Genomic DNA, 14,442 nt, shown 5'->3' with positions numbered 1-14,442 from the left:
TAATTATTATCATTACGCAAGTACGTTTGTTATTAACTCTCTCTTTCTCTCTCTCTCTCTCTCTCTCTCTCTCTCTCTCTCTCTCTCTCTGTACTTTAATTCTTCAGAACAAACTATATATCCATATCCTCGTGTGTAGTGGTACATTGTTACACATGACCGGGGTTGCCAGACCGCACACCCACCCATAGATTTTGATAAACAAACGTACACGTACAAACGTTAAGTCACACGCGCAAACGTTAAGTCACATGTCACTTGAAATTTGATCACGGTTTTATTCGTGCGCACGTTTGCTGGGTAAGATGCACACTTTGAGTAAATAGGCACATATACTTTGCTTTTGGCCCTTTCGAGGAAAGTCAGGGCCCTAGTAAAATTTTGAGGAAAAAAACAACAACATCCACAACATCTAACCTGACCTGACCATCTTAGAGATCTGTGTAGAATATGTTTTCGATTAGCAGTTCTCTTTAATTTTTGGGCAGGGCGATGATAACAGAGCCCGAATGATGTTGTAGGTTGGTGTGGAATCATCAATTAATTGTCCTCTTTGTTTTGGATATAAAATCTGTGGTTCTTGTTCGGTACAGAGAAGTTTGAAAAAATTTCTATGGAGGTTTAGATAATATTATTTACAATTTAAGTTTTGTATTTTTTATGTCCATTCCGATCAAAAGTTCATGAAATCGTTTTTTCCTGCTTCTTCCAGCGGACATCATGTGTGTTTTCGTGGACAGAGAATATTGGGAAAGTACGTAAACATGCTGTCATTATAATAGGTGAAGACTTTTACTATACGTGTACGACAGGGTAGTAGGTATGTAGTCTGTAATAAACCCTTTTGTAGAATGATACAACTGTCATGATTCCTCCCCAGGCTTCATCAGCTATATCCTTGTGATGATTATAATGTTTGAGTTTTGTTATTGCACATATACTTTAACTGCCCCACATGTAGAACACACACACACACACACACACACACACACACATGAGAGAGAATTACAAATACATGTATACACCCAAACAAAACGAGAAGAAGAAATAATGTTGTCCATGAATTATACACATATAACTCAAAACTCACCTATTTCGACTGCAAGAACAAACTTAAAGACCTAATAATGTTTCCTACCTTAAATATTCTCAGCATGCTTTTTTTTAATGCTTTCTAATTTCATGGTGTTTGTTTTTGTAATCATATCATTATGTTGTTTTTTTTTTATCTTATGGTGATGTGTAGATGTTGTAAAGCGCTTAGAGCTTCTAAAGACTAGGCGCTATACAAAGTCCTCATTATTATATATATATATATATATATATATATATATATATATATATATATATATATATATATATATATATATGCCCTTGTCAAATTGACAATCTAACACTGCTCTCTAGAACAGTATGTGACATGTACGCTAAAGTAGGATAGAAAATATATTTATTTCTCCAAACATTAGCATTAAGGTCTATGGAAAAACAATTATATATATATATATATATATATATATATATATATATATATATATATATATATATATAGACAGTGCTTCTAAAACACTGCACCATTGAATATGATAGAAAGTGGCCGTGCTATTGTAGTAAGCAGTAACATAAACGATGCTACGGTACCGGTGTCTGAATTGAAAACACAGAAGCTATCCGATTGACGGCTCTCTTTCTGTTGATTGGTTGTTTTGAAAAGTGAGCGGCATAATTTAAGATAGGAATGTAAGCAGAGAGAGTGGGGAACCTATATTTTATTTGCTTCAGAAGAGATTTATTAATAACCAAGTCGAAGCCAATATCTGGTGAGTTTATTATGTGTGTTCACTCGTTGTCTTTATCGATTGATACGGAATGAATCAAAATGCTTTGAGATAAAGACTGCATCAACGTGTGCAGCGGGTATGAAAAGATGGTTTGGGAAGATTATAAACTAAACAGCAAGCAGGGTAACAAAAATTAAACAGTTGACATAAAACATTAAAACCGATTAATGATTTTCTGGGAGATTTGTGTGATATCAGCGACACCAAAGAGTCAGTTTATTTCCAATATTGAACATTAAAGTCAATGCGAACTGTATACCTGGATTGTGATGCTAATGTAAATTTTGCATTTGCGGTTAAACAAATACTGAGTAGGGTTCTCCAAATGAAAAATCATGAACTTTATAAGCTTGTTTTGCAGTTTTACTGTGTTAATTTGGGTAATTTGAAATTTGGCGTCCTTTGTTAAATCCTTGGCAAGGATTTTTCATTGCAAGCACCCACTGGCTCACTACATCGTGGCATACAAATTACAATTAATGTAAGGAGAGCAAATTTTAACCAATTTCTGTTTTCACAGTTGTTCATAGTATTGTTTATATATTTATATTTGTTATTTTTCTCGAGTAAGCGATCATTTTTTGGATTTATCGGAGCCACAATATTGTGTATTCCTTAGTCCTACAACGTAAGACACATCACCCGATATTTTTATTCCGGGGGTGGGTGATGGGTCTTACTGCCAAACTAACGGGTCTGTGTAGCGTGTTTTGATGTCAGTATAACGAAAGTCAAATTTTCAGAAACATCACACACAACTGGCAACAAATAACGACGCATTCCTACAAAGTAAAGTTATAATGCTTTTGTCAGACTTTACTTACCCAGATGTCTTTTCTCTAACAAATGGACCTGTTTTCAAGTTTTGTTGTCCTACATTTCAGTTAGCTGGAAAGTGATTAAAGCCAGGAATGCTGAAATCAGGTTAAGTTGAAATATTATTCTTTAATGAGACGAATAGAAATATATTATGCCTATTGGATCTGCAAAACAATGTTTCGTTTTGTTCAGGAAACATATCCATCACATAAACCTAATTAAACAAACTTCAGTATACCTTGATTAACATCACATTGCAACAGATTCAAATGTATGTCAATGGAACATGAAAATGCGTCCATTTGCTAGTGTCATATTTTAATTCTGCTGGATAAAGACAGCACAGTAAGTTATTCCTACATGTAAGACATAGCACATTTTGATTTTGTTTAGGTGCTATGTCTTACTATCCAAATAACAGCATTGTATAGTGTTTTGATGTCGTTGACAGCAGAATAAGTAATCTAAGTTTCAGGAACATCTCACATGCTTGGCAGCGTGTACTGATATTTTTCCACTAATTTATGTGTAATTAGTATACTAACTGTACTGTCTTTATCCAGGTGGAATGAAAATATGACAGTAGCAAATGGATGCATTTTCACATTCCATTGGCATACATTTGAATTTGTTGAAATGCAACGGTAGTCGAGGTATGCCGAAGTAGGTTCATGTTGGGGATTGGTTTTTTAAAGGAAATGAACTGTTGCTTATAGTTCCAATAGGCATAATATATTTTTTATTTGTTTCGTTAAAAAAATAATATAACTTAACCTGATTCTCGGCTTTCATCACTCTCCAGTCAAAGAAACTTGAAAACGGGTCCATTTCTTTTGTGATAATTTGAATTTATTAGAGAAAAGGCATCAGAGTAAGTAAAGTCTGACTAAAACATTATAACTTTACTTTGTAGAAAAGTGTCATTATTTTAGTTGTCATTTGTGAAATATTCCTGAAAATTTTACTTTTGTAACAATGTTAGTCAACATCAAAACACACTACAAAGCGCCGTTAGTTAGGCTGTAAGACCCTGACATCCACAACATAAACATCAGCGTCAGGTCTTACATGTAGGGCTACACAGTAAGTATATTAATTGCACATAAATTAGTGGAAGAGTGTCGATATATGCTGCCAAATGTGTGAGATATTCCTGGACCTTGGACTAGTTTCAATGACAACGACATCAGAACATGCTATACAAGCCTGTTATTTGGATAGTAAGACATAGCACTTAAACAAAAACAAGTGCTGTGTCTTACATTGTAGGACTAGTGTATTCCTATGTGTAAATGTCTAATCCAGAAAGGTTTTGCATCCCATAACAAGTGGTGTCTGAAGTCATACATTGGAATCTGCATATGAAAAATATGAATTTTTTTCTTCTTCACAACTTGCTTCCTGTGTAAAATATTTATATTAATACTGACTTTGATTACCTTGATGACTGAATTGGTTTAAGCATTGCAAGATAATTTAGTTTTTAATTTCAAGCACAATAAAACAGTTAACATTCCTCTGATTATGTCATTAAAGTTGGTTGCCTTTAGTGTTAAAATTTGTTGACATGGATACTGCACTATGTGATCAAAACAATTCCAAAAGGATTGAAGATACAATGGTTGGGTTCCTAAATTAATCAGCAGATTGGGTTCTGTTTCTATGCTTTAAGTTGTAAAGATGGATTATAATCAATATTTTTTGTAATTCAGACACGATTAATGATTTTAATTCAGTTATGGTTGAATTACTGAAGAACTCAGAATCATTATTCAGTACAATAATTTCGACATGATTAAAAGTTTTGGAGATTAATTAAAAATGTAGTGTTCTTGCAATACTATTAACGACTGCTTAATAAATGGTTCAGTCTTGTTTGCCAAATGAGTGACATCAGGCCTAAATGCTTCTTGCTGGTTTTGTTTTCTTTTTCTTAATATGGAAATTCTTTTGAATGTAGAGTAATCGTCCATTTGAAGGACTCTTAGTTTTTTTTAAATACCCAGTTGTTATTAGGGCATAACCGACTTTTGATCCGGAAATCGGATTCCACCGGATAGTATGAACTTCCGATTAATCGGAGTCGGACAAGGCAGGAACGACCGATTCGGATAATAAAAATAATAAAGTTGAATTTCTATAGCACCGTGTCTAACACTGCGTGTCATTCGATAGTGCGTTAATAAAGTTAAATAAGAAGTCAGAAAAGTCCAATATGGTCAACACAACGGGGTGAAACGATAATACTTGAGTTAGACCGAAAGATTTAAATTTATTAAAATATATAATACAGTCCTACCCGTTTATGTCAACATCCTCAATAATGAAGGCATAATACTGAATACATTGACACATGCTAATGAGGTATTAAAAGAAAATGATTCTTACAATCGTAAATATAAATAAAGTTAATAAGGAAACTTTCACAGCACAATAAACTTGTTTCAATCACCGATCACTTTGGAAAATGCAAGAATCGATCAGATTTCATTGCTTTTATTTAAGTCGCCGCAAGAGGCCAACTTTATAGGACCAAACAAAAGCCTGTTTTATTTTTATTTGACCGCGACATTAAAGCATGGCGGCAAGATCAACTAATTGTTGAATAAAGTACAGGATGGAACTGGCCGCTTGCCGACATAAATGATTAAGGCGGGAAAATTAAAGCCTGGCGGCAAGATCAACTAATTGTTGAACAAAGAATGGGTCGGAACTGGCAGCTGGTTTCAGTGCATTTTACAAAAATAAAAAATTTCATGGATTCTTTGTGGCTTTGAACTTCGTTGCATTTTGCTATAGTCCTGCCATATCCTTCCCCTTGTGACATCGGTGTGATATGCAAAACGTGTGTAACACGGTTTAAAAAGTTAATTTGAAAAACCTTTTAATTTAGCATTTCCGATTAATTGAATCGTATCCGGAATCGGAAAAATTTCATGCCCAAAATCCGGAATCGGAAATCAGTAGAAAAATGCTAATCGGTTATGCCCTAGTTGTTATGCTAAAGGACCAATGATAAAGATTTGATCTAAAAAAAATTATAAAAGAAAAGGAATGTTTCTTAAATCTTGTTTGAACAGTCATGTCTAATTGGACTTTGTTCATGCTTCTATAAGGTAAGAAGACAACTTAGGACATGTGCTGATCCAGCCCTTATTTACTTTTTCTTCTAATTTTTAAATTTTTTAGATTGAAATGGCACAATTGCCTAAGTCAACTCGTTTCCTGTCTGACATCATTCCTATGAATGTTGATGATAATGACAAAGCTGATTCAGACGATGATCCATTAATTAAGACACCACGAAAAAACCTACTACCGCAGTTTACAGACACACAGATAGACATTGGAAATGAACGAATGAAGGTATATCTGCGCATTCGTCCCCTGACCAAAGCAGAGATTGACAGACAAGAAAATCAGGTATGTGTTTGACTATGTCCTATACAGTTTCTTATGGCTTCCACCTCTACCCATGCTCTTCCAATTGTGCGAGTTTTCAAACCACTAGCATCATCTGTTTATTTTGCTCTGATGATAGTAGGAAGCAAGAAGTAGCATTCACTTTTCCAGCATTAGAATCAGCAGTTTTTGAGGTAATGGTTACAAGTTTAAAGCAATTCTTTGATGATGTGCTTGTTGAGCAGAACCTTGCCTTATTATCTTTTAATTTAGATGATGAAATATTTTCAAGTAATCTGTGAACTTCAAGAGCATTCTGTAGCACATGTCCAACACTGTTACTAATAATTATTATTCTCACCTTTGTTAAGTTGGTGAGGCATATGTATTGCTTTTCTGGTGGCAACTGCATTGTCATTAGAAAATCTTTAATGTTTTGTGCTAAAACTTTGCATGTAAGCCAAGTATTGTGATAATTCCAAACATATAAACATTGAAATAGTGGGGTCATTTAGAGAAAAATAAGAGTAATTGATTACTACACAGTAATTTTCTTGTCTGCTTTAATGACCATGTCAACATGGTTCCTATAGTTAACTTGACAAGTAAACTAGCAAACCACACCATAACAATGACCGCAGTTAATAAATCCATGACCCACGTGCCTGTGATCATCAAAACCCATCCATACTGAGGTTTGAATTTGTCATGCTCTATTCCTCACTGGACATTTGAGTCTTCATTTTTTTCCTTCCCAGTACACTACTTTAGTATTAAAAATATTGTTTCTTGAAAATACATTAAATCAACTAACTTATCTTACCACGGTAAAATGTGTCATTTGTGGCACTCCATTATTATCATTATTATTAGTATTAGAATTATTGCTAAACTAAACAAACTCTTATTATTATTTAAATAAACAATTTTGGCTATTTGCATTCAAGTTTAATTGCTCAGTTCTTTGATTTTTCTTGGATAGTTGGGTTTAGAAATTACTTTCTCTTGGCCATCCATACACATTTAAATTGGATTCTTCAACAACAAAGTCATGTTGTTCCCCTGCCAGTATTTAATTGATATAAGTGTTGTCTAACCACCCACCCACTTATTCCATCCTTAATTCTGGAAGAAGCCTTTGTGGATTCAGATGCTCCTTGCTTAATGAACTTTATATAAAAAACCCCCACATGAAACAGTGTGTATTACAACAATAGTAGAGGGTAAAGTTAGGTTTTGCTATTTGCTGAAAATTCTTACAAATCATCACTGATAATTAGATGATGCAAATCACTGGCTAATCGGGTAGCAACCTTTGAAAAGAATTTTAAAGGCCAATATATGTACCAAAATTAATTGCTTTATTTTCTTGCACACTGAACAGAATATAAGAAAGCTTATTAATACTGACACATAACATTATTTCTTTAACAGAAATGTTTAGAAGTGGAGAGTGCCCAGACTGTGTTAGCCCATGCCCCAAAGGACTCGCACTCCTACAGAAACACTGCACATGGACTCGGCAAAACTACGAACAAGTTTACTTTTTCGCGCATCTTTACGGAAGATACAAGTCAGAAAGAATTTTTCAAAGACACTATGTTAAGTTCTGTTAAAGATTTTATTGATGGACAGAATTGTTTAGTGTTCTCATATGGTGTAACCAGTTCTGGAAAAACATATACCATACAAGGTAGGTTGGAGTGGTAAATGAAAAGTGTTTTGGTTCAATGTCCATTGAGATAGAGCTTTATAATGATTTACTCTGTCGTCTTCTATGTGTAATTAAGATGGCAGTGACTATTGTCTCTAAGCTCAGGACAGGCATTTTTTGTTCTTTAGTCCAGTTTAATAACTTTTTTCTTCAAATTATGCCATTAAATGACACCATGCTGATCCATCATACAACTTGACATGGCTTTAATTTTTTTCTTTAAAGTCCAAAGTATGCGTTTTTACATTTTGATCATAAAATTACAATAATACTGAACTTTTAAGATAAAAAGAAACTACTTTTATTTCAGTTTCACTTGTAATTTTTTAATGAATACAACGATTGAAGTATCTTTGAATTGTTAGCTCTGGTCATAGCTGGAAGTGCTTTTAAGATGTCCTGTTTGTTTTCCATCATCTGTCTGTACACCTGTAAAACTACATGAAGGATTGCCATGAAATTTTACACATATATTCTTCCCATGATCTGGTTCTGATATGAACATGATGTTGCTTAGACATCCAATATGGTTGCCACACAGCTGAATACATAAGTCCAAGAATGGTAGTTTGCCATTTTCTTCTTGTCCAGAAGTGAACTTAATATGAGGGTCAATAAAGTTGAGATAATCAGAGAACTCCTGTTGGTAAAACTGTGCATTATAGATAAAATATCTGCTGTCGAAACAGTTTCAATAAGGTATAGATATGTTTAATGGTGAGGTTACATCTAGATTTCATGGTAATGTCTGCCTCTAATTTCTCTCAGATTACACTTCTAGAACCCTAATACTGCATTATGGAACATATAGTAAATTTGACATAAGATTCAGTAGCACTGATTTAAGAGAGTGAAACTTTAACAGAGATTATGTTAGTGCAAATTCTAATTTTGGGGCAGAAGTATCCATAAGACAATCTTTGCGAGCTGTGGAAAATTGTATGTAGCAACCATAAGGAACAGTTTCCAAATTGTTCAAGATATCTATGGATATACCCTTTCAGACAGCAGACTGTTAAAAGGAGATCTTATCATGACCATTATTCATACACAGGTTAGGAACAGAAAAAGTCAACAGATTAATGCTTATACAACTAGAGGTGATAGCTTCTAAAGATTTTAATTTCAATAGAATTATAACAGAATTGTGGTGGAAGACAGACTGATGGATATTTAAATGTTAGGTAAATATTGAACTGTGGCCATTTCCCCCTCCTTTTTGTTCTACTCCCTGTATTCTGGTGACAAGTGGGAGCCCCCATCCCCTCTTATAATATCCTGTCTGCATTTCAGAAGTGAAAGCACTTTAGTTGCAAAGCTGGAGGAAAAAGTATAGAAATTAAAGAGTGGTGGTTGACGTCTGAGTCTGTTTACAATGACTTTTGATCAATATCATTACCCTTTCATATTTCATTAAATTTATTTTTGTAAGTGAAGTAGTACAGTGGGTAGTCATTGATATCTAAAAACTGGTCATTGAAATGTCATTGAATTTCATTTCTTCTGATTTGCATATATCATGCATTTGCATGTACCTTGGAAAATTTAGCTTGCCTTGGGAGTCTGGCAAATGGATTTGTAATTCCCTGGATGGATTTAACATACATCTTTTTAAATAGAGACTACTGTTCTTGTTCATGACTATTCTAATTACACATGTCTGATTATCTTTTGACCTTGCAAGAAAATTAAAAAGAAACAGCATTTCATTGACTTTATGCTTTCAGCGCTATGTGACTTGTGATCTTAGTGATAAGATACTAAAGCATTTCATTGATTTGTAGACTCGTACTCAGCATAAATATGTGACTTGATTAATGATCAGGTCAAAGATTTCATCCTTGTGCATAAAGTTTTGACTGGGTGGTTTTATGGAATGGGAAACAATTGAAATTTATTAATCCCTGGTTTCTTAAAGTAATTAAAACATTTCAGGCCATATTGCACAGGTATGGAATAGAGAAAAAGATTGGCTGATGTGATATTTCTCCTCTAAAATGGCACTAGTACTTTTTTCTCAGCAAATTCTTTTGTTCTTAATTTGTTAAATTTGTGGTATAAACACCTGCAGCATGTATTGCCTGGCCATATCAGTAGATGACCAGCTACTGCTCTAGTGGTTAGAGCATCTGCCTTGGATGCAGGAGGTTGTGGGTATCACTGGCCGAGTCATACCAAAGACTTAAGTACGTCCCCTAGGGGTGCAAGACTGAGAGTCAAAAATCATCTTGGTGTCAAAACTGGGGGTCAGACTGAGCAAAAAAACAAACCTTGGTACCAAAAATGGGGGTCAAATTAAAACTTTGGGGGTCTCTGAAGTGCAAATGAGGGTAAAGGGAAACACTGGACTTACAAAAATGGTACTAACAGCTTCCTCGCTTGGTGCTCAGCATTACAAGGTTAGTGTTATGACTGGTTGACCTGGTGTCAGGGTAATGTGACTGGGTGCGACATGATGCCCCAGTGCTAGATATAAGTATAAGCTGCCACACTGCAGACATCGTAGCAATATTATTGATTTGTTTTTAAAGATATGTTAAAAATCCAAATCATACACACACAGATGACCAGTTTTATCTTAACGTGTTATTATTCTGGACAAATATGGTTCATAGATACATTGCATTGTACAATAGTGTCAGAATTTTTCTTTTTTTATTATGAGGAAACCCATGTGATGCTGGTGTATTACCTAGAGCACTGGATGTGCTATTCAACAGTATCAGTGGCAAACAGTGGGGTCACATGAATCTGAAGCCCAATATGTTCACAGACGTCATCAGGTTGACTGAGGATGAGGAGCTGCGGGAAAAGAAAATCAAAGAGAAAATTCTTCGGCTCAGCCATGAAGATGTAAGTTTTCATATTTCAGAAATAGTATTTAAGGGTATGTACTAATATGCACAGTTGTGTGATCTCTCTTCTTTGACTGCACAGTGCAAAGATAGTGGGGTATATTTGATTAGTTTACTTTTATATTTAGTTATGTGATCACTCTTGTTTGGCTGCACTGTACACATGTATTGAAATACTAATCTAAGTTGTCTGTCTTTATGTATATATCTTTCTGTTGGTTATAGTTGTTGCCAAAATCTATTTGTAATTTTCAGATGATTATGATAAAAGCAATGAATTTGGCATGTGGAAGTTTCCATGTTTTGGCTTTTGATTGCAAGTTTTGCATTGAGATTTCTGACATCTGATAGTGAAACATATGTTCAAGACTGTATAAATGATGTTAGAATTAAGCTGTACCAATTAATTGGTCATACTCATAATCATGTCGATTACTGGAACGATCTGTATAATTGGTATCGGCAGAAATAATCTGTGCTGATGTAAACAAATTTCCAAAATATAAATTTAATTATAGCATTCATCTTGACATGGCTTGAATTTTAAATCAGAATTAAATAGTGGAAATTGAGGAATAAATATTTGATTTAGGGGTTAATTGAAAGACAGCTTATTCTTAAAAGTAAATACTTTTTAACATGCTTGCTGTAAACTACTGCTGATTGTCTGCTCACAACATATTATGAATACCATGCATGCACTCATCCTAATCACAGCAGCCAACCAGTGAACGGGGCCTTATATGGCCGTTGAACTTCCAGCATACACATTACAGGGTTGGTCTTGGCTTTTAAAGTGTTGTTGCCAAAAAATCACCAATCTCAATGTTTTGTTGCCAATTTTTTTTTAAATGTCACTAGAATAAGTAGTGAATAATTTTCCAAGACTATTGATGTAGTAGGCAATGAAAATTGAAAAAGATGGGATAGTTATTACTTTATTGACAACAATCAATACAGCCATAATATTACAAAAGAAATCATTACATGACTGTTTTGCACTGCTTCCATGGTTTTTGCATTGCACATCACCATTAGTGCACAGGTCGAGTTGTTGTCACCTGAAATAAATGCATTATCAAATGTAAAATATCTACTTTCCTACAGTCTCTCTTTTTTTAATAGAAACATCAGGTATTAAGCAATTCTATATTATGTATATTATTTCCAAATAATAGTTTTGTAAGAAACTTTATTTAGATAATGACATTTTAATACTAAAACCCTATGATCAAACTTTGCAATGTAAGATAAGTGACGTATAATGCAACTGTCGATTTAACATATTCAGGAATTAAATCCCCCCCCCCCCCAGCTAACTTCACCAAGTACATCTCTGTCAACCAGGAGTTCCGAAATATATTAATATATTTTTGCCATACTTTACATGCTTTGCTTGTTAGTGAATTGCTTCCTAAATCCCAGGAATGATCACAGAATGCTGTAGATTTTTGATCGACAAGCAAATTATGATCTCCATTCACACCTATGAAACTTGACCTGGCATTATTGTACTATATATATAAGCAATGATTACCATCATTAAATTAAAAGAAGGAATGAAGAAACATATCACAGAGCATATGTGCCCTCAAAAAGTAATTTGGAATAAATATGTTATTTAGTAAAGTTTTATTTGCATATATGAATTAACAATAAGAAGTAAGGTGGGATATAAAATGTGGGAAATATTTATCATGTGTATGGTAACTTGAGACATAGTTGCCAACCCTCACAAATTTGGCATGAATGTCACGACTTTTTCAGCGATTCATGCCACAAGCCAAAAATAACTGATTTCCCGTTAAGCGCTAGTCATGATGTTCGCAGTTGCCAAAACGGTCTGGTACTGCTGGTCACAATATTAGTAGAGTTACAGCCAGTTAGTACAGTTGGCCTGGTAGAAAGCATTTTAGCCTATTTTATTCTCTATGTATCAGAGTAGTTTTACAAATACCTTTGAGAGAAACTGGGGTCTAACCGGAATTTTGCTCAGCGCATGCGTCACCAACACTGATTTGAGTTACCGTTTAGCATTACATGTAAGATCTTGAAAATGTCTTCACCACCAAGGAAAAAAGAAATGTATTGCACAAAAAGTGAAGTTTAATTTGGAATATATCAAAATTTGGCTGTGCATTCTACCATTAAACATCGATATACATCATGATTTTTGCACACAGTGTGCCACAAATTGTAGTATTGGGCATGGTGGCAGTGAGGATGTGAGGAAGAAAACAACACATAGAAGTTGGGAAAATTAATAATTCATAGATTTCAGCTCTGGAATATTTTAAGCCATCTGCGGAAGACCTACAAGCTACCAACACTGAAGCATTATTTGTGAGTTTTCGTGTTGAACACAATCTACCTTTATCAGCTGGAGACCATGCAAAACATTTTTTCCAACACATGTTCCCAGACTCAAAAATCGCTTCCAGATTTTCCTGTGTAAGAACCAAAAGTGCTGCAGCTCCTGTGCATTCCTCACAGCAGCAGTGACAGCGAAAGAGTATTTTCTCTAGTGAGGAAAAATAAGACAGACTTTAGGGCCTCCTTAGGTGCAGAAAATTTGTCAGCAATTTTAGTCACCAAGATCAACCAGCAGGCAAGAAGTCTGAACTGTTTAGAAAATGTTTTATGATCAAGCAGTTATGGAAGTTCAAGTCTGCCACAGTATCATGCCTTGATAAATAAGAACAAGTGAAGTTTATGAATACCATAATAAATAGAAATGCAGATATATTTCTGCATATATTTAGTGTTTTAGTTTTATATTGTGATCTTGATATAGTGTAGTATTGACAGTCAGAATGGATGGAGTTATTGTCATCTCATTTCTTTTTTCTGGTACACTAGATATAGAACATGTCAGTTTTTTAAGGGCACAATGTGTCATATACACAGAAATGTCTAGTGCCAGTTTATACAGACTTCCTTTGCCTATAGATGTACCTGTAAAATACCTCACAAAAAGCAGTGTTAAATCCTTACGACCTGTTATGAAAACTCCAAATAAATTTTCATTGAAAACATCTATTTTTAAAAAGGATATGGTATCCACAGCATGTATGTAAAAAGAAAGGTTGGTGTCATTTCACTGTTATGACCATATTTGGGTCTTCGATCTTATGGCAAAAGTAAAGTTGTTATTTGTCTTTTTGGAAAATATAATTTCTGTGAGATTAAGGGTTAAAGGCGAGTGTGTCCATAAATTCAACTTTATTCTTACTTAATTGTGGTCACTCAGTCAAAATGCAGCCAAGATTTTTTGTCTGAAAATGTGTTTGAATCAGCTAGGCTACGATAAGGATAGCTAGTTAGATGCATTTTCTTGAGATTGTTTACTAGAAGCAAAGCAAATATGGAAAAACAGGTTTTTAAATGACTGTTGTAAGTCTCAAATCTGTTTGCAATCAACTTTGCATGGGAATATAACAAAAATTAACTGCCATTTCTATGGACTGGTTGGTAAGTGAGGAGGGAGTCATTAGGCTGTGATAGAAACAAGCACATGCATAGTTCATGAGGCTTGTGACAAACTTTAATGGGAGACCAGCTAACAGTTCTTTGAAGATATATTACAGGAATTTGCAAAATTACTGATAGACGTTTGTCTGGGGTTATTAACTTAAATGCTAGAGATTATTTGGTCAGTTTCTCAAGTTCATATGGGGATAGGGTCACATTACCTGGTACATGGACATATAAATATGTAAACAGCAACAATTTACCAAAAGCTGTGGGTCTTGACATGCAGATTTTTGTGCATGCCAACTGTTACCCTTCTGGCGCACTCATTACACATTTT

At 34.4% G+C, this 14,442-nt stretch overlaps 1 protein-coding gene across 3 annotated transcripts in view; it reads left to right on the top strand.

Moving 5' to 3' along the window:
• Window positions 1-1,713: 1,713 nt before the first annotated feature.
• Window positions 1,714-14,442, top strand: part of LOC149781935 (uncharacterized) — a 127,436-nt gene continuing 114,707 nt past the window's right edge. For all 3 annotated transcript variants that reach the window (XM_089936137.1, XM_089936136.1, XM_089936135.1), the window contains exons 1-4: window positions 1,714-1,820; window positions 5,850-6,083; window positions 7,497-7,755; window positions 10,442-10,629. In XM_089936137.1, coding sequence (XP_089792263.1) covers window positions 5,856-6,083; window positions 7,497-7,755; window positions 10,442-10,629 — 675 coding nt within the window. In that variant the 5' untranslated portion in view covers window positions 1,714-1,820; window positions 5,850-5,855. The remainder of the gene's footprint in view (window positions 1,821-5,849; window positions 6,084-7,496; window positions 7,756-10,441; window positions 10,630-14,442) is intronic.

This window comes from Sinohyriopsis cumingii, chromosome 15 (genome assembly GCF_028554795.1).
Source record: "Sinohyriopsis cumingii isolate HCF-2022 chromosome 15, ASM2855479v2, whole genome shotgun sequence".
In the NCBI taxonomy this organism is placed as follows: domain Eukaryota; kingdom Metazoa; phylum Mollusca; class Bivalvia; order Unionida; family Unionidae; genus Sinohyriopsis; species Sinohyriopsis cumingii.
Note: the sequence above shows the minus strand (reverse complement) of the source record. Positions and strands in the feature narration are given on the sequence as shown.